We start from the raw sequence: 27,115 nt of genomic DNA, 5'->3' as shown, positions 1-27,115 counted from the left end.
CAGGTTGCGGAACTTGGGGAACCTTTGCAATGTGGGTTCGATTCAGCTTAGAATCAGAGAGATTCAAGGGATCTTATTCGTATTTCTAGAGTAGCACATCCCCAGTGGCACATACGCTGTTGCCAAAGGTAATGTCAATGACGTTCATTAAATAGCGGCACGCACCTACTGTTAATACCCACCGCGGCAAGTTTGCATGAAAGATGTTCATTGTAGACAAGCACTTACCAAGTGCCACATACGGAGTGCTCTGAGACAGGCGTGAAAAAAAATGCAGGTGTCACCCGAAGGGCGAAGCATCGATTGAGATTGCAAATTAGTGTAGTTACAGGAACTAAGGATATGAATCTTATCGGCCGTATAAACTTGAAAATATAGCTAACCTAACTGAACTAACAATCATGGTGTCATGCGCACACAAGCAAACAGCAGATTTTCCTCACGCTGGAGTGAGGAAAAACGGCAGCAGCACCGAGCGAACTAACATTTGTGCTGTGTCTCGCATCAACGCGAATTAAGCCGCGAATACAGAGTGCGCTGCCGGACTCTGTCCACGTCGCAGATAGCTTTGAAGTTACAGCGGCCCAGGCGACCTTGCGCGGCCACCCTGGCCGCCCGGAGTCAAGCGCTAGACAGAATATGGCACTCTTACGCCCCTCTTTTGTCCGTTGCATGTACGAGATTGAACCGTGCTATCCGGCTCATCCTGGCATGCTTACACTCGCACATACAGCGTATGGCGCGCGGCAACCATTTTACGTCGTTGGAATTTATATGAAACCCCCGGGCAACGGCGACGACAGAAATGCGGCTGCAGTGTCATATCAATTCAATTATAATTTATTTTAATTTCTAAACACCCTGTATATATTTATCCTCAGGGTGTTTCAGCGAACACTCTCAAATTTTTTTAAAGGTTGCCTGTGTCAGGTAGCTCAATTGTAGATGAAGAGCCGGTCCACTCGAAGCGGCGGACACTCCTTCCACAAAAAATTGAAATGATAATTTGTCTAAATGCCAAAATCCACTAATTAGCATTTTATATAACTATCTTATGACCCATATTCCAATTAAAAAATTCTAACATTGGACTTCGCAAGGCGGATCCGCTTGAAACGAATTCTCAGGACGACACCAGTTTCGAAATATAAATTCCCTAACTTTGCGGAGGAATGCATTGGCGTTCCAGTTACTTGTATGCTTCAGTGCATGAAACGATGTTTTGTTAACAAATTATTTAGAACGCCAATGAATTTCTCTGCAATGTTCGGGAGTTTATATGTCGAAACTGGTGTCATATTGAAAATTCCTTCAATGTGGGTCCGCCTTGCGAATTCCACGGCCTGAATTCCTAAATTGCAATATGGACCACAATGTAATTAGATGAAAGGTTAATTAGTGAAATTTTAATAATTAGTCTATATTGCAAGTTAAATTTTTGTGCAAGTATTGTCCGCCGCTTCGAGTAGACCAGCTCATAAAGTTGAATTGTGATATCTGCCACAGGCGACTTTTAAATATTTTTTGAGAGTGTTTCCTGAAACACCCTGTACATATAAGGCGACACTCGGCGAGAAGTCCGTCGCAATCACGAGGAAGCCTATGGCTGCTTTCACACGCCAGCTGATGACTCGTGGTCTCCGGTCTCGCACGCTATGCGCTAGTGGGAAGAAAACAAAATGTCCATTTCGCCCGATGCTTGAATCACTGACAGCAATAAAAAGGCTTAGTGGGGCGCGTGGACACCCCAAGCGGTTTTCTAACCATAGTCGGGGTCTGCTAACGAAGATGCGCCAATATGCCTGGTATTCATAAAAATCAAGTGGTGACTTAGCGATAAAACCTAGAGAAATGCAATATAATTATGTCGCAACTAATGCAAGTACCTGATACGTACTTTAAGCCGTGTTCCCCACATTGCAAAGTGTTACAGGCGCTCACAAAGCAGCTCTTGAACAGGAGACGTAAAAGCAAGCTTGGGATACTTTTTACAGCCGCCTACAATATATAGTTTATTCGCTTCTGAGCAAACATTTCTGCCTTGCAGAAAGAAACTACCTCGTTGAATATTGCAAAGAAAGCGTTCAGACTTTGGCTCTCGAAATATTGCGTAACTGCCTAATATTTCCGCACACCGTTGTGACAAAAACTGTGCAAACCTTATTGAAAATTTGCCCGTTCCTGGGCATGATGGAATCCATCATCCATCACCGTGCTGAGTTTTGGTAATGACATGCTCGGTTACGGGCAGCATGCTGGGTAACGGGCATATCGCTGGGTGATGGGTAGTGTGCTTGGTGGCATGCCGGATATGACACACTGGAAAATCTGTGGTAATGCTCCACCAAGTGGCCTACATCATTGTTTGAACTATAGTGTAGTGCTTGTACAATATAGCATCTCCCCTGCACAAAACTCCATAGAAGTGGTCTGTATGCGACGGTGGAATGTCGAGCACGTTTATTGACAGAGCAACAAGCAAGAAAACAAAGACAATTATCATGTAGCATGGTGAGAAAGAAAAGATTACCTAAAAGTAATTCGAGATCCCTTAAAAGTGTTGTACTGAGAGAATAATTCATAATCTGTATTGCACATAGACATACAGCTCTGCGAAAACTACGCATTGTGATATAAAGATATTTCTACCCACCTTCACTTACAATTAAACGGCATACTTCGCTCAGATTATGAGAACATCTATGCCTGTAAGCTCAGTCTCCAAGTCCTATTTATCATAAGCTTTCTTTGTAAAGTCTAGTTCCAGATTTAGCGTACGGCACAAAACTATGTGTACTATTTGCTTTAATATGCACTTTCCTAAAAATTATGTTTTTTTCAGTGAGTTCTATTTTTCTTCCTTAATTAGAGGAATCTTCCGCAACTACATTGCAATCAAGTGCTTAGTGAAATAGCTGTGCACCTCTTCACTCAAAACAAGGCCCTTAGAGAATTGGAGCATAATGGTTTCGTTTTCTCTAATGCATAGAATGCAACTTGTCGATGCATGGTTACATTCCGACTACATAAGAAAGCTACTGAAATATCTGGGCCATCCTTCATTTCAGCTATAGAGCAAGATTCATATATATTATTACTCTACATGATAAACCAATCAAAGTTTTCAATACTCGACATTATGTCTGAAGATAAACATCCTTGCTAATACTTGGTTGTTTTGCCACCTATGTGCTAAACACTGAGTCGAAAAATACACCAGATCATTTACACTAGAGTGGGTTTTCGGATATGGGTGTGATTTACGTGTTGTACCGATCCTTGTGGCTACAGTGAGCCCTGTCTGGTGTGTTCAACGCATTGTGTTTTTTGTGCTCGCCTGGTGTCTTCAGTCTATCGGTGCGCCGTCTTCTTTTTTGCGCCTTCTGCTGTGTTTGAAATGTACTAGCATGCATCAAATATCCGTATATGCAAAAGCCTGTATTACATTACTTCAGTTTCCTGCTGCAGTATGCACATTTATACAAAATATCACCACAAAAAAACCAAGAGCACCAAATTTCGTCGCACGCGCTTTCTTGCCTTGCAAGCAATTATTATGTGAAGGCAAAATGCTAAGTCTGAATTGCTTGCTTGTTATTTTTGACTCAATGACACCTCAGCACTCATGAGCATAGAAGAATTTTGTCAAGAAACTTGGAAGTCTTGTGGAAGCTTCCCTCAGTCCACACTCAGTCGCACCCTCTTATCCTCGCGAAAGATGCAGCACTGCCTGTAAAAGTAAATTTTTTACATCACCGGAAATTCTTTTGTAGTATGGCTGTCTTTATCGCGAATCCTGCGATTTTTTTCCTCTCCGCCGACAGAGAAATTCATTCTACGAATTTCGAGGCGAAAGGTGTCTTTCTTCTTTGGAATCACAAGTACAACATAGAGCGCAGCCATTTGTTTCAATAAAAAAAAAAGCACACAACAAACATTCAAACCATAAGATTCATGGTTAGGCAAGTAGCAAGTAGTACGTAGCACTCCCTCGCATGTGTTCCCAGTATAATTGCTGCTATATACGCTGCCGCGGCAACAGCAGATTACGAAGTGGAGAGTGACGTCACTAGCCCGGTGACAATGGGAAGCAAGTAGCTCTCCTCGCATACGCTTCTAGATTGAGGGAGCATACGCTGTCGCGGTGCCGCCAACCTACAAAGTCTTTCATAGAAAAAAATATTAAAAGCCGTTTGCAAGTTGCAACCACCTTCATAGAGTAGATTGGCTTAAAAGTTTTCTTGACATCAGTCGAAACTTTTTCATTTAGTAAGTATACCCCATTGCCAGTTTTTGTCAAGAAGTGCTGGTACCAAAAAGAAGTCTAACTGTGCAACAAATGTAGCCTGGAAGAGCAGATGCGTCTAGTGGCAGTAGCATAAGCGCTGCAAATAAATCGATATGGCACTCCTCTGTTTGAAAGTAATTTTCAAAGAGGATGTACAAGCAATACATAAGCAGTTTCAGTGAGCCCAAGTAGTGTATTTCAGAAAGTGCAGAAACACTTATAGGTTGTGCCAGCCAACGAAGAAAGCCCTCCCTGTGTGTGCATCTCATCACGCTGCGAGCAATTCTGGTAGCCAAAGTGCAGCTTGTATCTCTAGAATACTTGGCTTGAGCCATGATGTAATCATTACAGAAACCATAAGCGAAGAAGTACATGAACTTGGACGTCATAAGATGCACAAAGGAACGCGAACGCAAATAAGAGACATATAGACTGGACGGGCGCTAAACATCAACTGAAGGGTTTAATCACGAAGAAAGAGCAACTTACACACTTCAGTTTCAGTTTATTATTCTTTAAATACAATGCATTGTTAATATACAATATACTGACGAGGGTCCCAAAGTCCAAGACTGCAACTGTAATATACGAGAATAGTATATACGAGAGAATTGCGCAGTAAAATACGAGAACAAGCAGAAGGTGCAGTTGCAACTGAAAAGAAAACGAGCACCACTTGAGATAACGTTTTTCTTGGCATTTAGGGCTTTGTAAATCCGACGTGGTTGCTCAGTGGCTATGGTGTTGGGCTACTGAGAACGAGGTCGCGCTATCAAATCCAGGCCACTTCAGCCACGTTTTGATGGGAGCGAAATGCTAAAACATCCGTATACTAAAGAACCCCAGGTGGTCAGAATTTCCGGAATCTTCCACTACGGCGCGCCTCATAATCAGAAAGTGATTTTGGCATGCAAAACCCCATAATTTAATTTTTCAATTAAGGCTAGGGAAGGAGTGCTCACACATCTGTCAGTTTTGTTGCTAATGCACCAGGCGTCGAAGATTTTCCTAGCTCGCTTGTTGGAAGGGTTAACAGGAAGCGGGTGCCATGAACTAGGACATGCATGAGTACTGCCGGCAGACATCTGCCAAATGTACGCCCTCCTCCAATGCTATCATTGACGCACTGACCGGCCTGGCTAACATAATATTTTCCACTTAAACAGGGATCGTGCACACCACACCTAATCTGTGCACCTCGAAACGTGTGGTGTGCTTTGTTATGCAACCAGCCTTGGCAGCATCATTGAAAATATTGCACATACGTGCGAGCTAACCAGGCCAATTAATAACGACTGCGATGCCGCATTTACCAGCCACTTTCTTGATCAAGTGGGACAGGTCATGAATGCATGGCGCAACCACAATCCACGTGTTTTTGATTTCAGGATTATATGGTATGCGTGGCTCCCCCAATTCACTTCTTTCATCAGGGTTCGAGCTATCGAAGCGGATAATTCTGCGCGAACGCCTGCACTTCTCAGGCGTACCACTTGGAATCTGAAGGCTGCATGCAACCTGATGGTCAAAAGTTTTTGACAGTTTTTTGCGCCACCCCTATTGAAAATATTCTAATGGGTGAAACCCTAGCTAAGGACTGGTTTTCTGGACCGTGGAGGATAGCTTCCATAGCCCAGGCCGCCTTGCAAAATGTTACTGATATTGAGAAACTGAGGGTGTCCCTCTTCAGACAACTGAAATGTAAATTTGAGTCATTTGCCACAAGAATGAAAAACACCAAGCAGTTGGTTCACAGGTTCTTCAAAATTCTCAGGCCACAGATCCTTTAGGATAGCTGAGTAATCATCAACTTATCTGAGAATGGTAATGCCTTAGCTGCAAGATGCTGTGTCAAGGAATGTGGAAATACGTTGTGAGAAAAGTATAAGACAACTTAAAAAAGGAGCAATACCTTACCGTGTACAAATTCCTTGCTTCTGAAGGACAGTGGTGTGATTAAAAGCGACTGCAGTAGAGCACGGGTAAAATCTGAAGAACTCCATAAGGTTGTCAATGTTCAAACTAGCAGAGTTTTGAAAGGCAACAGGAACAAAATAATCGAAGCTTTACAGCACAAGAAAGTACGCTTTGTGGAATAGAATTTTAGACAAGAAAAATATTTACTGCATCCGCAGAAAAAGTATATAGCAGCTGCAGAGGATACTCATGCTTGGAAAGATAACGTAAGACACTCTCCGTATTCGGCACGAATTAAGATCCATACACTTGAAACAATCTCATATACTATTCCAAGAATTTAGAGAAAGCGTCTTGCCAGGAATCTTTCTCAGTCACAAACAGCCCTCAATGGAATCCTTTTTTGCGGCATTTTATAGGGGAAGCATATTGAGGTGGTCCTTTTCTGCAACCTTCGTGCCTTCTCGGAGCTTTGAAAGTTCACCTTATCGCAAAAAGCCAAGCTTTTCTCTTAATTCTTTCCGTGAGCACTTGACGGGTACAAAATTCTATGATACTGCTTGTTGAACTTGTTTTGAGAAGACTACCTTAGGAAGGGCCATGAATTTACCCTCTTCATGACACATCAATAGCGCCAAGTTACTTTTTTTCAAAAACTTACCGTTGTGCCAAACTTGAAAACTGGCATCACTATGCACTTATCTAGACGTAACACAGTCATCACCTTCTGAAGGAACTCTTCATTCCTCAATACTCGGTTTTGAGAAAACTAACTTAGCACTCCTGTTGTCTGATGAAGAGGGAGATTCGTAGTGCTTCCCAAAGTAGTGTCGTAGGAAACAGCTAAACATGCAATATCAAAGTATTTCCTGCCCGTCAAGAGCTCACAGAAAGAGTTAAGGAAGAAAGCTTTCGCTGTGTATGATAACATGAACTTCGAAGCCTTAACAAGACAACAGGTTGTGCAAAAAGGGATCTCCTGACTGCATTTTTCTCTGTAAAAACGCACAAAGAGGGGATGCCAGTAAGGGTAATTGTGACTGAAAGAGTCATGGCAAGGTACCTCCTATATGAAAAAGGTTTTCTTTGTGCTATGTGCATGATCTAGCATGAGCGTTCATATCTTTGGACATTTACAGATATGTAAAACCAGCTACCTGAAAGAAATCTTACTATGCCTGATCATGCTTATTTGTGCAGTGCCGTGAAACAATATATATTGATCCAACAAATATTTGTGCATTCGAAGCACCAGGAAAGGTGCTTGTTCTACAATTAGGCCCTTTGCTTTTGATTGGTTTTGGTATTGTTTATTATATTATGCGTATGTATGCTCCATTTTACAATAGTCTTGCAAAGTTAAAGGGGTTAAGTAATGGTGATCAACTAAACCTAAGTGCAAGAGCTTTTTTTACCTATGGCTCCCATTGAAATGCGACTACCATGGCTGGCAATTCAAGTCCTCACCATATGTTAGCAGCAGATTGGTATAGCCACCATGGCAGGTGAATTATCTGAACAATTTGATTGTCTATGCATTTTTTCGTCCCTGTGTATAGGTAAAACTTGCAATAAGTGTGTCATTGCAAAAGAGCAGTTTGTGGTCCTTTATAGAGTAAACTGCATATTGTGCAAAGTTGAAATGCAGAAATTTTTTTGAAAATCCGAGGGTGATATGTTCTTGCAAGTATTATGGTACTCCATTACTTACAAACGAAACGTAGTAATCACAGAGGATATCGTTATATGGGTTTAATACTAACACTAATATATATATATATATATATATATATATATATATATATATATATATATATATATATATATATATATATAATTTAATATAACATAATATATTATATTATAGAATATATAGATACTAATAAATGTGATCACAAACTTATTAGGAACTGTTATTGGAAACGTGTAAGGCATTAATTTTCTACACATAGCATTTGCTGTGGACACCCAGAAACTATTTATACTTAAATGATTCGAAGATTCATAGGAAGAGATGCAATTGCCTGACTTCACTGTACAGTTTTGCGGAACGTTTTCTTATTGTTATCCCGGTTCACTGACAGCGTCGCAGCTAGAATAATTAGTTCAGTAGTTGAGGGACCAGTATTAGGAATATTGTGTCTGCCTTCCACATAGCCTACTTTTAATGATTTATTTATATATTTGTTCCAATGAATTTATGCAGCTGTGTTATTCTCGCAGATATTTTTACGGTTAGAAAAAGCTGGGTAGATAGATATAGAAACACGTTTAGTCATGATCATAGCTGAAACACATCATGCATACCAACCTACTTATTCAACTTCTCACTTGCATCCTATGCGGTTTTTGAAAGCAAGACTTCCATGCACGCGGAGAAAGCAACCACAACTTGAAATATTCATCGCAAAAGCAGCGTTTTTGCAGTAATTCTGGGAAAGACGGCGCATTATGTTGTTATAAGTTGGCGCATTGGCGCTGAAGTGCGCTTTTTCATGGCGTCATGTGCTACTCAATTGGAACTCATACATGCTTTTCTTTGCTGGTTAAGACACAACAATCTTTTATAAATTGGCGACAACATCAACTGAAGCTCGGTTTCAGAAATGAAGGCCTTAAGGTGTAACTTCCACAAAATTCTACCGTGCTCAGAAAGTGTCTCTAGCAGTAGAGTTTTAGCCACTTTTTGGGATTTTATGCTGAAATGCATTGAGAACAGTGGGTATTTTTATGAATGAGGTTGTACAATGAAAAAGAAATGTACATACATAGAAGAAAATGTTTTGACGATGCGTTAGTAAAGCAAGGATTTTTCTCGTTTTATAGAATAGCATTTGTCAATACTTTTCCGTTGAAATCCTAAATTCTCCCACCCCCCAAAATATTAATGCACCGACCAACGTCACTGCCAAACTTTTCGGGAACCCTAGGCATTGGCCCTTCGCCATACAAGATACAAGCCAGCGTGGCGCTGGTTGCTGCGACAAGCCCTTCTGAGGCGCTGGATAGTGCCCGAAGATAGGCTAATTATTTGTGGACAAGTTGGATCATGAACAGATTATAGATATAGCTCCACCCATAACGACTGCGACAGAAAAAAGATGTAAACGAAGAGCGCCGGAACAGAAAAAAACGTGCCTGATATTGACATCGGACTCCAACAATTGAAGTTCGACACTTGGCACTGTGACGCTGACTAAAAAGAGCAGATTTCACTGATCAAAAAATAGATTTCGCTTGGGATGGCGCGACTCGGGCCGGGCAATCGAAAGCGTCTTTCGGCGGGACCAGGGCGGACTCGGGCCCACTCATTACAGGGCCCAAGTGCGGCCTTCCGGCACACGCGAAAGATATGGTTTGCGTGGTCCAAGGCATTCTGTGCCTAGCTGAGGTGCTAGTCGTCATGTTGTACTCGTCGTCGTGATGCAGCCGTCACCGCTGTTGTAGTCAAGCTATTCATGATGCAGTCCTGGTTTTTCCAACGTCTCCATTACAGCCTCGTCATGTAATTGTAGTCATGCCGTCATCATCACAGCTTCGTCGTCGTACAGAAGTCGTTAGGCAATTGTCATTTCGTAGTTTCGTAATACCAACTTTGTCAGGCTCTATTCGTCATGGTGCTATCGTCACACCATTGGCGTCCTACTTGTAGTAATGACATTGTCGAAATACCGGCATCATTTTATCAATGTCACTCCATCCCTTAGTTGTAATCAAGCTGTGGCTATTCAATCTTCATTATGACGCCATTGTTCTTCCGTTTCTTCATGCAGTCGTCGTGATGCATTTTTCCGTCGTAGTCACAGCATCGTCTTCTCGGTTTCCTTATCCCCTTCTTGTCATATCGCCGTCGCCAAGCCATCCTGGTAACGCGGTCGTCATCACGCTATCATCTTGACACAGCCCTCTTCATACAATCACGGTCAAGCCATCATCGCCATAGGCTCGCAGTCACCCCTTTATCCTCAACCTAACCACGCTACGCTGTCGTCGTGATGCCGCCATGAATTCACAAGTGTCATTTCATTGTATTCATGTTCTCCTTGTCATACTGCCTTGGGCTGTAAAAGAGTACTTTATATAAAAAACATTCGCGTGTTACCATCAGGTTACACCCAATAACTTATGCGTGCGTATTTGTGCTTCCAGAGTGCGACATATTATTCTTCTGGACGTTACTGCTTGTAGTGCGCAGTGACGGCTGGTTGCAAGAACGATCTTCAAGGGGAGTATGGTAGCGCGATTCAAAGACGGGACAAGAGAAGACACAAAGGGACACACACAGCGCTAACTTATTGAAAAGTATTGAAATCAATAGGAAAAAGCAAGAATGACAGTCTAGATGTGTTCTTTAGCGCGAAAACTCACAAAAAAGGTGTCCCGTTCAGAGTAATAGTATCGGAGAAAGGCACATGGCAGAAATCTATTGCAGTCTATTTATTGGACAAGCTTAACCTACTCGAAATTAAAGATCCGTTCATCACGAAAAATTCCGAGGATGTGTTAACCTTTGTAGAGGCCAACTGTAACGCGGGACTAAAGGCCTTCTCAGCAGATGTTAAGGACCTGTACTATTCTTTGCCACAGAATGAATTGTTAAGTTGTGTTCAATCATGTATAGATGAATTTGGGGCAGTAAGATTTAGCACGAAGGCGGGCACAACCGTTGAATATTTTTTAGAACTTTTAGACTTGTACATGAAGTCGACATTTGTGCAAAGAAATGACATTGCGTACCTTCAAAAACAAGGGGTCTGTATAGGATCCTGCTTAGCGCCTGTTTTAAGCAACCTGTACTTAGCCAAGCTAGACAGAGACCTGTGCTCACGCATCAATGATACAAAAGTTGTTAAAATATTTCGATTTGTTGATGATTTTTTGGTGTTTGTGAATGTTCAGCCAGACAACTTTGACACAGAGTGTTCAGCTATTAGTAACATTATACGCGAGTGCCTTAGTCCTCTAGAAGTTACGTTCGAAGTGCCTATAGAACAAAAGATCAAATTTCTGGATATTAAATTTACCTTCGGTGATGAACTAACTTGCTGGTGTTACAGTCCCCGGACAAATAAACCGTTGTTGTCATATCATTCAGCCCATTCTAAACTGGTAAAAAGAGGAATTGCGAAAATGTGTTTCACTAACGCACTGACTAAATCATGCCGTCATTGCACTGACGAAGCCTTCACACAACAAGCCATGCGGCTACATGAAGCAGGCTATCCCAATCATGTACTGACATCAGTTGCAGAGGGAATACTTCGGCAAGTGCAGCAATCAGGGACTGCTGAACGAGCGGAAAGAGATAGTACCCGAGAGAAAAAAAGACCAACAGTGATACCTTATATCCACCGGTTGTCGCACAACCTAAAGAAAATTGCCCACCGAGGTAACACTGATGTGGTTTTTTCAGCACCCAACAAACTAATCAGCCTGTGCAGGAAAACAAGACCAGAAAAGAAAGAAAGTGCCCCTAGCTGCCAAGTTAAACACAGGAAGAAGTTCAGAGAATGTAAGACTTCAATTATTTATCGTATACCCTTATCGTGTGGGAAGTATTACGTCGGACAGTCGGGCAGATGCATTAATGATAGACTGCGCGAACACAAAAATAAAGTCGACAAACTTGTATCAGATGGGTTTCTCTCCCTTCATTGTAAGCAACATAAGTGCTCCCCTCTCTTCGAATCAACAATCATTACCGGTAGAAACAAGTGCGAACTCACTAGACTTATAATAGAAGCCGAGCAGATTGATGCCCTAGGGGATTCATGCATCAGCAAACCATCATTGGCTCTCTCTGAAAAAGAACTGACATTTTTGCGCATGGCTTAGCATATCACAAAATGTATCGCTCTGATTGTTAATCTGTTCACGTGCCTGTGACTCATGTGGTCTGAGTGTATAAGTACGACCTGGTTTTCGACAATAAACAGTGTTGGAAGTTAGCGCTGTGTGTGTCCCTTTGTGTCTTCTCTTGTCCCGTCTTTGAATCGCGCTACCATACTCCCCTTGAAGATGCATTACCAACAAGCCCACATTGCAACCCTCGTGTGCAAGAACGAGTCACTTAGCTTGTTTTGTGGTAAATAGGTTCAGACATTTGGAACCTTCCATGAAAGCATTGCATGAATATTTTCAACATGAAAGTGCGAGCCTAGAAAAGCATTTATAAAACATTTGCAACACGCTACTCATAACCATATCATTCTTTCATCAATGACGGAATATTTCTTGTCGGCAATGCAAGCAATGAGAGAAGCTTACGTTACCTTAGCTGCGTTGCGCGCGATGGAAACGGTATTACAACTTTGCGAACACTGATACTGGAACTTACAAAGATGTTGAATATGATTCCGCTTGCTATATTATTAAATATTTTTATGAAAAGCTTTCTTCAACGAATAACAAATTGACTAAGCTTAGTAGGTGTAACCTTCAGTTCTTTCTTGCTTTTGTTTAGCGCTGTCATTCATTTATGTCTTCTTACGCGGCTTGTGCTCCCAGCCAATTTCGTCTAGAATTAAACAGGTCTACGCGTTCCGCATCTTTCGTGCAAGCTATTTCTTGAAATAGTAGATGTTACGTGATGCCGGGACAATGATGCATCATATCCCTAGCAGGGAGAGTAGCATTGCGATCATGCTATAGGAATGCTGTGGGCATAAAGACAAGGTTTTTCTTTATTTTCAACAATTTGGTGGACGTGGTGCTAATGTTTTTTCTCATACTGCTGTGCTTTCTTTTCACGTGTCTTCATTAAGATCGTATTGCTGACATGAACTGGCAGTTTCCGTCATATCGTATATGTCTGGAGCGCAAAATGAATTGAGCGCCTTATAGCATTGAGTTTGTTTGCTAACATGGCTTCCAGATAATCCCCACAGCAGACACCTTTGCGTTCCTGAAAGCAGCAGTAAGCGATACTCAAAAACATAAGAAACCTTCAGTGGGCACTGAAAAAGGGAACAGGCTCAGAAAATAATCTGCTGACAAGTTTTTATGGGCTATCTATACAAAAACCAATTTAGGTCGCTGATATAGTCAGACCTACGTGGTCCTCGAGATTAGCACTTTATTTAAACTACTTACAATAACGAAAAAATCCGGGACATATAAACAGTTAATCCATGCACTCAAGACAAGCAACAATACCTCGTACTAAAGCCTCTACTGAAAACTGGTATGAAGCGTAAAAGCACAATACCTTAAAATAGCTGTTTCTTTTTAAACAAATTGTGCCATATCGCAGTGACAAAGTGAGACGGGGAACAAATAATACAGTTCTTGTAGCCATACTACGAAAAGTCATTCTTGTTTTCGATACGCTGCTACACTGACATTCTGAACATCACAAAACTCACTGCCGGTGCAGAATTATTCATGCCGCTGCGCAGTGTATTTTGGCAATCGACAGCACTGTTCTACATCTAAAATCATGGGTCGCACCAACTTCACTGTTGTGATATCAAGCCAAACTCTCGTATTCTACAGTGCACTGTAAGTTGAAGCTCATGCTCCATTAGATCTAAATGGCGCCTGCCGTCAACGTGTCCAAGGCGCTCGTTGCGTTTTCTTTGGCGTGTTCACGACAATCACCATTTAAATCAAGTCAAGCGTGGACTTCAACTTAAGATGCATTACTGAATACGGGGCTAAGACTCCATAAACAAGTAATTACCAGCTTGTGACAAGTAAAGAAAACATAAAAAAGAAGCAGGTATACTCTAACGACATGTGGTAACACTGCTGCATTCCACAGTATTTCCTAAAACCATTGTGCGCGAGCAAGGGGTGGTTTTCGAGTGTCACACCAGATTTCAAGGCTACCGACGCTCTTATTCACTTGTAGTTCAGTCTGTACCGTGATCCGGCAGGCACGGGATTCTTCAGCGATTGTTTTTTGCCTAGTGGAGGCAAGTTAACCAAGTCCCTAATTATGTGCACACAGTGATCGCAAAGGCCATAGGCACTCCAGTAAAGGAATTTTCGTGGGAACGACGTCAATCACACTATTACGCTGCGTCTTCATGTAATTACTTGGGTGCTACTGGTGGTGCTGACTCGGATGGCAATGGGAAGTTGATGGGATTTCAATTTAGGGCAGTGTATATCCTGAAAACCAACCCTGATAGCCATAAACTGTTTTTCTTTTATTCAATTCTACTTTTTTTCAATTCAGGAATAACGTACTTCTAACACCCACTAATACATTAACCAAATGTTGCGCTATTATGCTTCTTATTTTCAGTGGCTAATAAGTTATGACAGGAGTTCTCATTTGCCAGGTAGAAATGAGTGAAAAAATTATGCATAAGAGTTGGCACTCGTGACATAAATGGACAGTTTTCATTTGGCAAGAAACATCGTTCGTCGCTGCTACGCTTTACGTGTTTAAACATTGTAAAATTTTATGTAATGTAGGCAATGGCCCGTTAGGCGGAGCACAGAATTAGATTTTGATTATATTTTTGTCTTTTCACTGCAACATTGTATATATTATGTTGTTATCAGCATGATTTGTTGCAAAATATTGATAACACATTTCACAATATTACCCTTTAATTGTACATTTAAATTTCATTGAGAAATTACATTATATGAGACTTTCCAACGGTATAATGGAACTTATTGTAGCCACAAAAATGCACCAGAAAGATCAATATTTGTGGGAAGATATAAGATAGTCATTTTTAGACGTGTTGTTGATCATAAAAACTCTTGCAGAGTTTTCTACAAAAATATTCTTTCATTCTTTGCGACAGCCTTGTCAAATTGTGTGAATTTTCTTGCACATGTAGTTTAATTTTTTTGAAATAATATTCATTCCGATGGACTGGGATATTGCTGATTGACTCTCTTGACACTAGCACTCTGTCGCTAGTGTCACTTGACTGACACTAGCGCTGTATCATAATAAAATTTAGTTGACGCTTCGGAGCCAAGAATGGTATGTGCATGTGTTTCATAAAGCTCAACGAAACCCTCTGAAACATGTGAATGACTTTTCTGACAATTCCAAATGTTCCAACTCAGAGTTGCGACTTGCATTATCAGACTATAGGCGCTTAGACGGGGAGACGACGTCAACAAAGTTCTGTTGCGACTGTCATTTTTAATGCACAACAAGCACACAACTGAAATAAGTACAAGTCCCCTTGAAGAAAACTTCTGTTTGTCGTAGAAAATTGTTGATCCTGTAAGAAATATTGTTATTTTTCTTCAATTAACGCGCATCATTTATTCTACCTCACAACATGTGCATTTCCTTAAGTATATCTTTGCATCACTATACGAAATATCATAAGAGGTATCTACACAGCCAGAGACGGAATTGATAAATCGCGTGAGCCATATCCTGAAAGCAGTGAGGTTTAAGACAACAGAAGTTTCCTAAATGTTGGATAGTGATGCCGCCTGGTGTCGCACTTACGGTGCGCCATTATGATACAAAATTGACTGCGCGGCAGTCAGAGACGGTCTGTTACACGTGCGTATGTCGCTTGTGTAAACTTTTGTTTTATTAGTGAGAAATCTCGTGTATGATGGGGTCAGTCTATACATCAAGTAATTCCTAGAAGTAAAAAAAGGACAAGCTTTCATCATTTCACATTTGCAGCTCGTGTACACCGTACGACGTAGATTGACTATCCGTTGCACTCCGTAGGCGCATAACAACTTCCATGACACCCTATTTTTAAGGCATGAAAGTCAGGTTCGATACATTGCAACACTATAGCACTAGCAATCACTGAATAAACGTAGTGCAGTAATGGATATTTACCTGCGCCCGCAAGATGGCATGTGCGAATGCGATGTGAACCGTAAAAAATTGGGGTCGTATTCACAAAGCTTTTCCTTCGTCACTCGTTTTGGGTATATTTTGCCGCTTTTTATTACATTAAATTTAGCATAAGGATTGGCTGGAAGTTTTATTTATTTTGTGAATGATTTATTTTATTTTATTTTTATTTTGTGAATGATGCCCCTGACGCCCTGAGAATTGACTCTGGCGCCATAACGACTATAACAGTTGTCATTGCTAATCACGAGCTCGTATGCTGATGCTGTACGAGTGCATTGCGAGTATGTGGAGGGTGTATCATTAAAAAAAATGTCCGGAAGAAAGCTAAGCGCAGTACTCCATTCACGATGCGAAAGAAAATTAGCCGCATTCACAAGAAGGTCTTAAATTAGAATTGTTCGTAAGAAGAAATTTTGCACCACTGTGATGCCGCGCATAATATTGCAAAAGACATCGGGCGAATGGCGACGAGCACTTGAAAGAGAATACCATGGAGAGTTCGACCCTTTTTGTTCAGTGGTTTCGTACGCAGTCATTCACAAAAGTGCGGCGCAGTTTCTTACCGACACCGTCACTACTGCAAATATTCTTCAGGAAAGGCCAATTGGATGTGATCTAGGGGGAGCAAATACTATGTTAATTACAAACTTCTAGAGCTTTCATGAACTACGAAAACATATATTCACACCTAGTGGTATCAGAAGTCCAGAAAAATTAATTGCAGAAGCTGCTAGGCCTATCATAGCCTACTATCAGCCCTTTTCCAGAGCTGTCGGGGACGATGCACAAGTGCTATGAGAACATAATCCAAGGACGTAAGAGCAATCATTCGCAGGTGAGCTACAGTTACTGAATTAATTGTGTGCTCTGCGTAGTTCCACACCTCCGTCAGAACCACTCGTCTCGGTGCTAGCAGTGGAAAAAACCGTCTATGCGAGTCCACATTTTGGCCAGAGGCCACCTGCATCGCCGGTGTAGAGCTCCCTACTCCACAACACACCGCAGAAATGACAATGGGGAGTCGAAGTTCTTGCCTTGCTGATTGAGTATCTCAAATTATTAACCACTCCCTACGCATCCCTTTTAAATGAAAATGATATGCTCACCAAGAGCATAATTATGTTCCACGCAGAAAACATGTTAGCGTAAAGGAAGTAGCGAAATATGGGTCACGCCGTACAATACGCCATAAGATCGCACTCGTTCCACTAGCTAGCACAATTTTTGGATGATTTGTTGTATATCAAAGAATCACTACGACTGTGATCACAGGATCCGCAAAACTCTTACCATTACTTGATTGACCATATGAGACAAGCAGACAGTTTCTTTGAGCCTTCAACACAAGGTAAGTATGAGGAAACTCTTCTGGTGCATCATCGGTTGGCTCAACTGGAAATAAAATGCACTAAATTATTTGTTAGAGTCCACAAGTTCCTTCAATTTATACAAAAAACCAGCTGTATAAATTGTACAGTTGTGGCGCGTATAAATATTCACTACGTAATAATGTGCAAGCTCTCTTGTAAGCTGAAATTTTTTTGTCTCATCTAACCGACGCACTATTCCATATTAACGAACCAAAACGTGCAAGGTTCGTTAATTCTCCTACGAGAAATATTCACCACACATTTCGGTGCTTTATGCCAAGGATCTGCGCCAAATATTTTTCTACTTTGAGCATTTCTCATTGTGGTTGCACATGCCAAATAAAAGAGCTTTCGCCAAAACATAATGCTCAAAATATAAAACCTACAATTTTTACTGTAATTCGAATGCCTGTCTGACTTCAACATAGGGAGATTCATGCTTACGGCGCCTCTCCTAAAAGCGCGTTTTCCTCCTGTATGTGAATGTTGTTTATTGCAGCATTTACCGAATATATACAATGATGACAAAAACTATTTTTCTGCACCTAACATCCTCACCATAATAATATAGCGGGGGTCTTAATATAATTATTGTGACTTGGATAAGTTTGTATGTATTCACCGTGACTAATCTCTTGTCTGCATTTTCCAGCTCGGCTCGTCGTTCTACTTCGCGAATCAGTTACACTAGCCTAATGGAGTCTCTCGCCAAATGTGCAAGAACGACTAGTTAATCTTGAAACTCTGTACGTAAATGTCATTTGTTGCTGTGGGCTGGTCAGGAAGTGCCATATTTAAGAGTCAGCACATGGTTTGCTAAACGAAGATAAATAACCGCGAGCACTCTTAATGCCCGTTCTAACAACGACAAGACTAAAACGGGGCGAACTTTCTCAATTTCGCAGGTGACATGCTTTTGCCAAATTTAATGCCATTGTGGCTAAACTCACACTTGCAAATAATGTAATGTACTGAATTCATGCGCACCAATGCGAAATTTGTCTGATTAAAAATTTGAAATTTAGGTGACACATGTCATCTCAAAAATTTTGTACGTCGATACTAATTCATCGCAGTACTCATTGAAAATTCTGTCAGAAACTTTCTCACACCAATGCGGTCACCTTAAATATATTCCCTCTTAAAAACATAACACAGGTTTGCTTTCATCTTCCATTGCTGAAAACTTCCTTGGAAGTTACATTTTCTGAAGCGCTTCAGCAGTGATGTGTCATTTTCAATAGTAGGCTCATCACCAATGTCATGACCCCAGAGAACCAGTTTAGAGTTGGGAAAGAAAGAAAAAGATTTTGTGTCTAAATCAAGCTAGCAGTGAATATAGCACTTCAGGTTTGATATTGTGGTGCACAGTTGAAAAACACCGTAAACATCAGTTGGATTATTTCTTTGCTCTCCTGCAAAATTTTTGACATTTGCTCCACTTTATTTTGTAGCGATCACCTGTGACTGTGATTTGTCCCCCACTTCTGGGAAACTCAATTACCTCGCCTGCCCTCTGAGTGGGGGTCCTTTATTTCCCCCTGCTCTTTCTTGGAAGGTGAGATGGCTGCCCGACAGGAGCACCACCACTGAAGCCAGTTTACTCTTTGTTCTCAACCTGCGAGAACGAATATTACTTTTCTGTGCTAAACCAAGCTCCCAACAATTTTTACGCTCCTTGCGCAGTGACTTCAGCTCGATAGATTATTCTAAAATCTAAGCGTCGTCGCAGCTTATGACCACATGAAAAAATTCATAGTTGTAACCTGAAGTTTTACTCTCAGTGCAACATTCTATTCGCAAAAACTCTTGCCATTAAGTCAAGAGTTTCTGCACCGTCATAACACAGGCGTTTTGCATTTCGAATATTTCTGCCGGAACACGGGGTGACCAGACGCGATTTTTGGACAATGTTCTTTTGATATGAATCTCAATTGGCGGTCTCAGAGACGAGTAGCATCCGCACGACTGATGTTTTTACCTACGCACAGGTGGGAGTACAGGGTACAGGGGGGAGGGGAGGTCCGTCCTGATCTTGCATGGTACTGGGAATCTATTTTGGGCTTGCCTTGCTGCGAGATAGTGAAGCAGGTACCGTTCTTTTCAAACAACATTGCGGGCCCTACCCCTGGGCATGGTCGATTGTCATCCTGATAAGTGCTACATCTTCAAGTGCAGCATTGTCAATTTAAATCCTGTTATATTTGGTGCAGGTTAAGCTAATGAAAATTCTATTCAACGAACAGGTCATTCCAAGAATGTAACTGCATTCAGAAGTACTGATAATGTGTACGGCGGTCTGGAATATAGATTTTACAGTTAGTTAGTTATATAAAGCATCGCTTTTTAAACTGAACTGAAAATGTCAAACCATTTGTTTCAGTAACCACGAAAGCGCGAATTTCAAAAAAAAAAGAAATTTTGAAAGGGAGCGTAAGATCAAAGTTTCTTATTGCTACACTATGCGGAAGATCTTAAACCGTATACAAATGGCAAACGTATTTTTTTGCTTTCATAAAGCAAGAAAGTTTATCAAAATTATGATTCTTACTCCCTACTATGGTCTTCAGATCGACGCTCGTCATCCCACGTATGCTAGTAACCTGGAAGTCAACCCAGCCTTCTCTGGAACGAAATTCAAATGATTTAAAGACAAAGGATAGCTGCATGTATTTTGTTAGGCACTGTTCAAGTTACGCTTCGTTCATAGTAACGCATTACATGCCGATTGGCATGTAACAACGAACATGTAACATGTAACAACGAAATTAACAACGAACATGGCATGTAACAACGATGGCAATAACAACGAAATCGTAGATTTCGTTGTTCATGGTGCGACGACATTGCTAACACCTGCCTCAGGCTCATACTTCATATGCTTGTTTCTTTTGGGGACAATTGCTAGTCGCATACAATTGTGGGCTGCCGTGGGTATCGGTGGCTCCAACGACATACTTAGATTTCTACAATGCCAAGTGTTGAAGCTGGAAATTGTTTTTCGGGATCGGATTTTAGTTCAGCAGTAACCGACTGCTACGCAAGCCTATTTAAATTTTTGGGCTAAATGAAAAAGTTTTAAGAAACTCGCTCGTCCAGACGGGTTTGGGCACTCAAGGCATACAGAACTCTGCTCAAATTTTTGAAGGCTTGTGAATTGTGCGACCGATTTCTAAAGTTTTGGCGTGTAGTATCCGCGATTGTGTGAGCATTGTTTACTTCATTCTTTTCTTTTTTGTCTTTCACCTTTCATTCCCCTTACCCATTTCCCTAACACAGGGTAGGCACCGGGTACCCACACTGGCTAAGCTCCCTGTCCTTCCTTCCCTCTTGTCTCTACTGGGCCCTGACTCTACAGACTGCTCTGATACGGATCCCTTTACGGGACGCGAGTTTTACAGCTCCCGCCATGTACCCGCCGAAATCAGACTGACTGTGTGAGTGACTATATTTCTCAGAGTGCAGGCTATTAGCGTGGCGTGTTCTGCACCGCACGCAGACAACAGCAGAACAGCCAGGTTTGGTTTCACAGCTGCCCAGCGCTGCACCTAGCTCTCCCGTGCTCTAAGGCACAGCTTTCTCAGTTAGCACCGCATTCTGCCTGATAATAATAATACCCGCTCCCGTATTGGCCATCATGCCAACCACAGGGTTGTTGTGACCGCACGCTGACTCTTAGCTTTGTAAATTTGGGCCCGCGGAAATTATGCTTTCTATGGAGCTGCGTTTAATCGGACAATCTAGGGATTCTAATTTTTGAACTGTCTGCACTTTGTCTCCGTGCTCGTGGGGGCATTAAGAAGTGAGGTGCACGCAAAACAATGGGTGGACAGGGCGTGTCGCCGGCCCTGGTTTGAAGGCCAACCATTTCTCGCCTTCACCGTGATTCAGGCCCTTACCAGCTCTTCCCATAGGCGTGTATTCGGTTGGTCCACGACTAAGCCCGTATTTACAAAGCTCCTCCAGTCAACACTGCACATATACTAGCTAACCTTGATGCCAGTGCGGCCCCCCTATAGAAATGGGCAATGTACTTTAATCATATTCCCCATATATTCTCAAGAAGCGTAGTGTCTTTTTCGGTCGGGCCGTGGCGCTATGCTTCATTAGGTGAAGAGGAGCAAGAGCTACGAGTTGAGGAGTCTTTGTGAATACGTTGGTAGCAGTTGCAGAAGCTGCTTAAAGGACGACACCGAACCTGCTTTGAACAAACTATTGGAGATAGCTGTGCAGGTGCGTGGCAAATGCCTTCCCAATTTTAACTTTCCATATCCTAGTTAACAAGAAATAGAGGAGCCATTCCACTCTGGAAAGGTTGATAAGCTGCGAAGCCGTAGCGCATCACACAGGGTTCGACAAGGGTACATATTCCCAATTTGCCAATTAGTAACGGTAGTAACAATAGCTTTGTCATTACTATACTATACATTGATTGGTTGGGTCAGAGCTTTAGGCAAAATGTTCGCCATTATTAAGGTTATACACGACTGTTTTGGAGTAGTTGAGTCACTTGGATTCGTACGGCGTTTGAAACCAAACAATTCTAGCACAAGCTGAGTGTGTCATCTCTTGTCTGGTTCTGAAATGTACACAACGAAATTTACAACGGTGATTACAGGTGTAGCGTCATCATGGCTAAACCATGCAACGTGCGTCGTCATGCACTTCCCGATATCACACTCGGGTGCGCGTGTAGTTATATACATAGTGTATACCATAATTCCGCATATCTTTCATACGGCACAACAAAATATTTTATGTGGTCTTATCTCCTTGAGAGTCAAGGAGGTGTGGTTGTACATACATTTTGTCCATTGCGTATATCGGTATGGCTCCTGCTCTTTAGTCCATGCGCTGTTCACAAACAATTCCAGCATATAAATAGACTTCAAACAACGCATTTTTATCTTTTTTTTGTTTTAGTCATAATTATTATTAATTATTACTACGTGAGGTGGAGGGTGTGTAGCCTGCTTCACCGCCGCCCATGCTTGGCCCGGTATTTCCGGGATAGGCTCACGCCCGCCTTTCTTATCGTTGCCGCACAAATACGAAAAACACATGGAAATCTTGATTCAGATGTTGCATTTATTATTATTTTCTAATATTATTAAGTTTCACATAATTTGGAGCGGAGTGCTTGTAGCCTGCGCCCCTTCAGTCGCTGGAAGGCCCGCTATTGCACAACATCCGGGATCGGCCAACATTTTTGCCCACGGACACGACAAATGCTTTGGGGTTAGAGTTATTAGCTGCGCCGTAAAACCGCTTGTGGTATTCTGACGAGAAAAATTTAAGCTCATCGAGAAAGGCTTATTTTATTCTAGCCTAGTCCCGATTTTTCTCGGGCATGACAAAGCGTTGATAGATACGTCACCCGTTCAGCAACCTCCGCGATTACAATCAGCTTGACGCGTTCCTTTGCAACCTCATAAGGTTCGAGTTAGCTAACGACTGGCTCGATCCGTACTGGAACTTCAGCGTCTTAGGAAAATTTCTTGAATGCTCCCGCAAAGATTTTGTATATAGCCACACGCACATGAAACTGGTCTCATGTGTCGTCTCGACAATATCAGTTCCCGCGCTGGCGGTTGTGTCGCTATTTATGATGCTGATTTCCAGCTAGGTCTTCAAGGCGCGGTAATGTTCTATGGTTAAGTGGAGTTCAGTGTATATGACCACTCGGAACGCACCTTCCGGGCCTCTTTGGCATCTTGCCTTTCTCTACGTCACCATCGAAGAGGGGGTTGTCTGATGACGAAGAGTCATCGTCGTGGCTACTTTTTCCGCTCCTCTTTGCTATGAAGGTGCCAGGATTATGTGGGCTTAGGTACTCCAACCAAGTTGCCATCTAATGTGGCCTGCTCAATCGACACTGCGGGAAACTGTGTGGGGGAACCAGGGATATTACTTGAAGCTTCTTTGATGGTCGGGTGGCAGCGTCCGAAGATACACCAGACACTTTTGTCTTTCGTTGATGAATCAGAAAAATCAGGCTAGTGCGCTGATTCCCTATTTTGTGGTGTTATCTTACGCCAAGCGAAGCGTCGCCGAAACAAGCAGACACTTGCACAAGAACTGCCCATTTGGTTCCCATGGGTTCATGGCTGTATATAATCTTGCAACAATGTTCATTTTACCAACAAACAGCCGCGTTATCTCTGGCGGCGACGAAGATTTGCCACTTACTGTGGGCAGCAGCCAGCGGAACCAACCTGTGTGGATATATACTGTCCCAGTCATCCAGAATTCTTCTATCCGCCACCATGACTAACTAGGCATTGCTCCTAGAGCGGCACAAACGGACGAGGACCACGACTTCAAGAACAAGATAGAAAGCGCAATGAGCAACGCTCGAGGATCACAAAGCCCAATTGCCGGTAGAGTGGTACAGTGGTACCTCTGCGCTCACCTCCGCGTCCTCCTGCCTCTCTCGGTCAACGCAACCCTGTACTCGGCAAATGAGTTTGGTGGTGGCTACTATTGGTCAAACCACTTGAGTTGGGCAAACTAAAGACGTTGGCCTTTCGAGGCGCGTTCCCGCATCTCCTATATTAATATGTGCGTCGAAACTATGCAGATATGCTGCTGAATTTTCAATATTTATAAGCAATTATAGTTATGTCATGCAGGTTCGGCTGCTGTGAAACTGAGATTTTTTATATTTTCTGAACCTTTCTATTATATGGCTGAGAGTAAAAAACTGCAGTATTATTGTAGCTATCATAACGTCGTTTTCTTATATACCACCGTTTTAACTACAATTTTTTGTAGGTAATTACCAGTACTTTTGCGTATTGGGTGCGTGTGTTTCCAGCGTCTTTCATGCGTCGTTGCCAGAGGTAGTGCAGTTTAACAATGTAGAATAATCGCGCAACTCAAGCAGCTATAAGTGCGATGCTCCGGCTACTCTTGGCACCCAAGCAATGACGGCGGAGAAGGTCACATGCGGTGACTCCATTTTCAGCGCGTTGAGGAGCTCTGGATCACCGTCGTGTGGGGAAATTCCATCCCATTGGAGAGCGGCATGGACTGAGGCCAGCACTGACGTGTACTCTTTTCGTCTTCACGCTGCCATGCCACACCTCAAGGAATTGCGAACGGCAGTTATGTGTGCATTACAAAAATGTTGAAAGGCAATTCAACCTCTAGTCAACGTCGCTCAAACGTACACATGCCGGCTTGGCTCTTACAACGATTAACATGGTTCATGCTTCAGAATTTCCCCTCAACTAACTCAGGAAGACATCCCTTTTATCGACGTAGACTACACGTTGCATTGCTTTCCGACTGTTTATCGTTTCACTGGAACAGAGAAGGACCTCGAAAAAATAGGCGTTACGTACTCTCTTATCATCCTCTCTTTTCCGGTTCTGAAAAATGCAAAATGCGCCATTTTCACAATTTCTTTTTATTTAGAACACCATAAAAATTATCCTGGACACAAGCCAAGCCCTTGCTTTTTAATTCAGATAGAAATCGTAGCAAACCAAATAAATACGCAGAAAAAGTCTGCCAATCAGCTTTATGAGACAAGTGTCACGGGAATGATTAGTGACTTATGCGTAGATGTTATCAAACATGACAACAAGTGAACTGAGGGAGCGTACATAGTAGGTGCATTCAAATGGAGAAATAGTAGCCTATTATTGCCTGTATCACTCGGTGGAAGGCTAGAAGAAAACTGAGTTAAGAGACCTTTATACTCTAAAAGGCACTATGTACGCCACTTACGCTGATTTTATCTGCGCAGTCTATTGCGGTTAGATATCGATTTCAAATCTATCCACGCTTCGAGGTTTTCCCAAGACTCTCTAACGGGGAGTGTTTACTGTACGTGTCCGACGGTGTTTTTTGCCTATTCAGTCATAGGCCTGCTTTGCGCGCTACTAAACAGCGTCACCATATCACTCCTCAGAGGAAACACCATCCGCGCCAGTGCTTTGTACAAGTGACTTGGCATGGTTTGGGTGTTATGTCTGTGCAATTTGAAGTAGGATTCATTTTCAGTAGTGCACCAAATTGAGTAACTGTGAGTGTCTGCTAGGGTATACTTGAACAATATGCAGCTCTAATTCAGAGATTGCAGAAACAATAACGAGACCTAGTCGATCTGTTGTACTGTACTGCGATATCAACTGAATGGACACCTAAGGGAACTTCTCGGTATCTGCGTGGATGCCGCTATGATGGTCTGGATATATCTAACTATCTAAGCTAAACTTCAGAAACTACGCGATGTTTCACTGTGCAAGGTTTACTCGAGAAAAACACTGACTTAGCGTAGTAGTGCCTCCTAGTAAAATGGTCACCTACGAATCTACTTTTTCAAAGCGAAGCTTTCTGTGTTTCACTGACTCGTCCGTGAGCGCCGAAAACCCACTGCAGGAGAACCAATCTAGACATCTGTGTAGAACTGTACAGTTTGCCTTTGCCGTACCGTGGCAGCGTTGACTGGCCTGCCCGACAGTGGCCGATAACGGGTCGCAGAGACAACCTCAGTAAGGGTAGCGCACGCGCACGAAGTTCAATGGGAGCGTAAGTTGCGTCTGCTAGCCATGACACCACCCCTGTCGCGAATAACTGAGCTTCCCTGCCTATCACAGACAGCAAGTGCGTGTAAAGACGGGTTCGTCTTAGGATCTGGAAAAAGATACCCTGTCCTGTTTCCTGTCCAATTCTTGTCCAGTCCCCTGTCCAATTCCCAGCTGCGACCATGGGAGTGCCACGGGTGCAGCGCATGGCAGAAAAGGCTGCCTTACGTGAACGTAAGGGCGAGTGCGATCGTGCCCGTAAGGCCGATCCCGTGTATCGGCAATGGCACGCAGAAACCATGTGCGAGACCATTGTGCGGTCGAGATGCCTACTCGTCTTGTGGTCGTCAGCGTGTACGTCAGACCGAATATGTCTCGTTGTGACGCGGAAACTTTCTTGGCAGAAACGATTAAGTCCTTCAAGTCATACGCTTAGGCTATATGTTTCCATGAAATTTGTAGCAATATCTTCAGCATGCCATGACGCTGAAAATAGACCACGCCACTCTAATCTCTTGTTTTTTGGAATAGATGGTGATCATAAAGAAGATTGGGCTACGTCCGGGCAACAAAATTATCATGTCTTGCCAAGAAACGCTTGGCGTTGCCACGACAGGTGAACAATTCGAGCGCTCGCACCATTTGGACAACGGTTCGGAAGAAAAGCGCACACACTATTATAGCAAAGGTCACTTTTTCCAAAGACAGACAGCCTTTCTTGGCTTCAGTGTCTAAACATAACGAATGAACGCTTTCAATCCGGAAAGATTTGGCACCCGCAACGCGACAAGTGAGGCGGAATTGAACAGTTTGCTAAGCATAAAAGCAAGGCGTTTAAGTAGCATGTCGACGGAATGCGCATATGCTCTGAGACCGACACCTGCAATGTCGGAAGTGGTGCAATGGTCGCGGTCAATAGATAGCTCGGACACAATACGCATGTGCACAACCACCATAAACCGAATACAACGCTTAGGTCCTCATCCTTATCATTATCGGTTGCTAACATCCGTAGTAAGATGTCAACGCGCGAACTTGTTTCTTCTTTTCTTGACGACTGCAATTCGGATGCTCTTGCTTTTAACGAAACCTTGGTAAACGAAACCTTGTTAAAGGAAGGCGTGAGGGGCCCGCTGCTGCGAACGCTAATTAATCGCGAAATGGCCGTATTTGCAGCTTCCACACTTCGTTTTTGCGAAAT

The 27,115-nt window shown here is 42.5% G+C and overlaps 1 protein-coding gene across 11 annotated transcripts in view; it reads right to left on the bottom strand.

Annotated features, from left to right (window-relative positions):
• Positions 1-12,870: 12,870 nt before the first annotated feature.
• LOC126529268 (uncharacterized) overlaps positions 12,871-27,115 on the bottom strand; it is a 45,540-nt gene continuing 31,295 nt past the window's right edge. For 9 of the 11 annotated variants that reach the window (XM_055069728.1, XM_055069734.1, XM_055069726.2 and 6 more), the window contains 4 exons: positions 24,727-24,753; positions 19,932-20,005; positions 17,301-17,402; positions 12,871-13,109 (listed from right to left, as the gene is read on the bottom strand). In XM_055069728.1, coding sequence (XP_054925703.1) covers positions 12,952-13,109; positions 17,301-17,402; positions 19,932-20,005; positions 24,727-24,753 — 361 coding nt within the window. In that variant the 3' untranslated portion in view covers positions 12,871-12,951. Of the gene's footprint in view, positions 13,110-16,569; positions 16,626-17,300; positions 17,403-19,931; positions 20,006-24,726; positions 24,754-27,115 lie in introns of those variants that run through there. The other 2 variants (XM_055069731.2, XM_055069730.2) reach the window with 2 other exon arrangements.

The sequence above is a fragment of the Dermacentor andersoni genome, chromosome 8 (genome assembly GCF_023375885.2).
Source record: "Dermacentor andersoni chromosome 8, qqDerAnde1_hic_scaffold, whole genome shotgun sequence".
NCBI classification, from domain to species: Eukaryota; Metazoa; Arthropoda; class Arachnida; order Ixodida; family Ixodidae; genus Dermacentor; species Dermacentor andersoni.
This window is presented reverse-complemented; position numbering and strand designations above follow the sequence as displayed.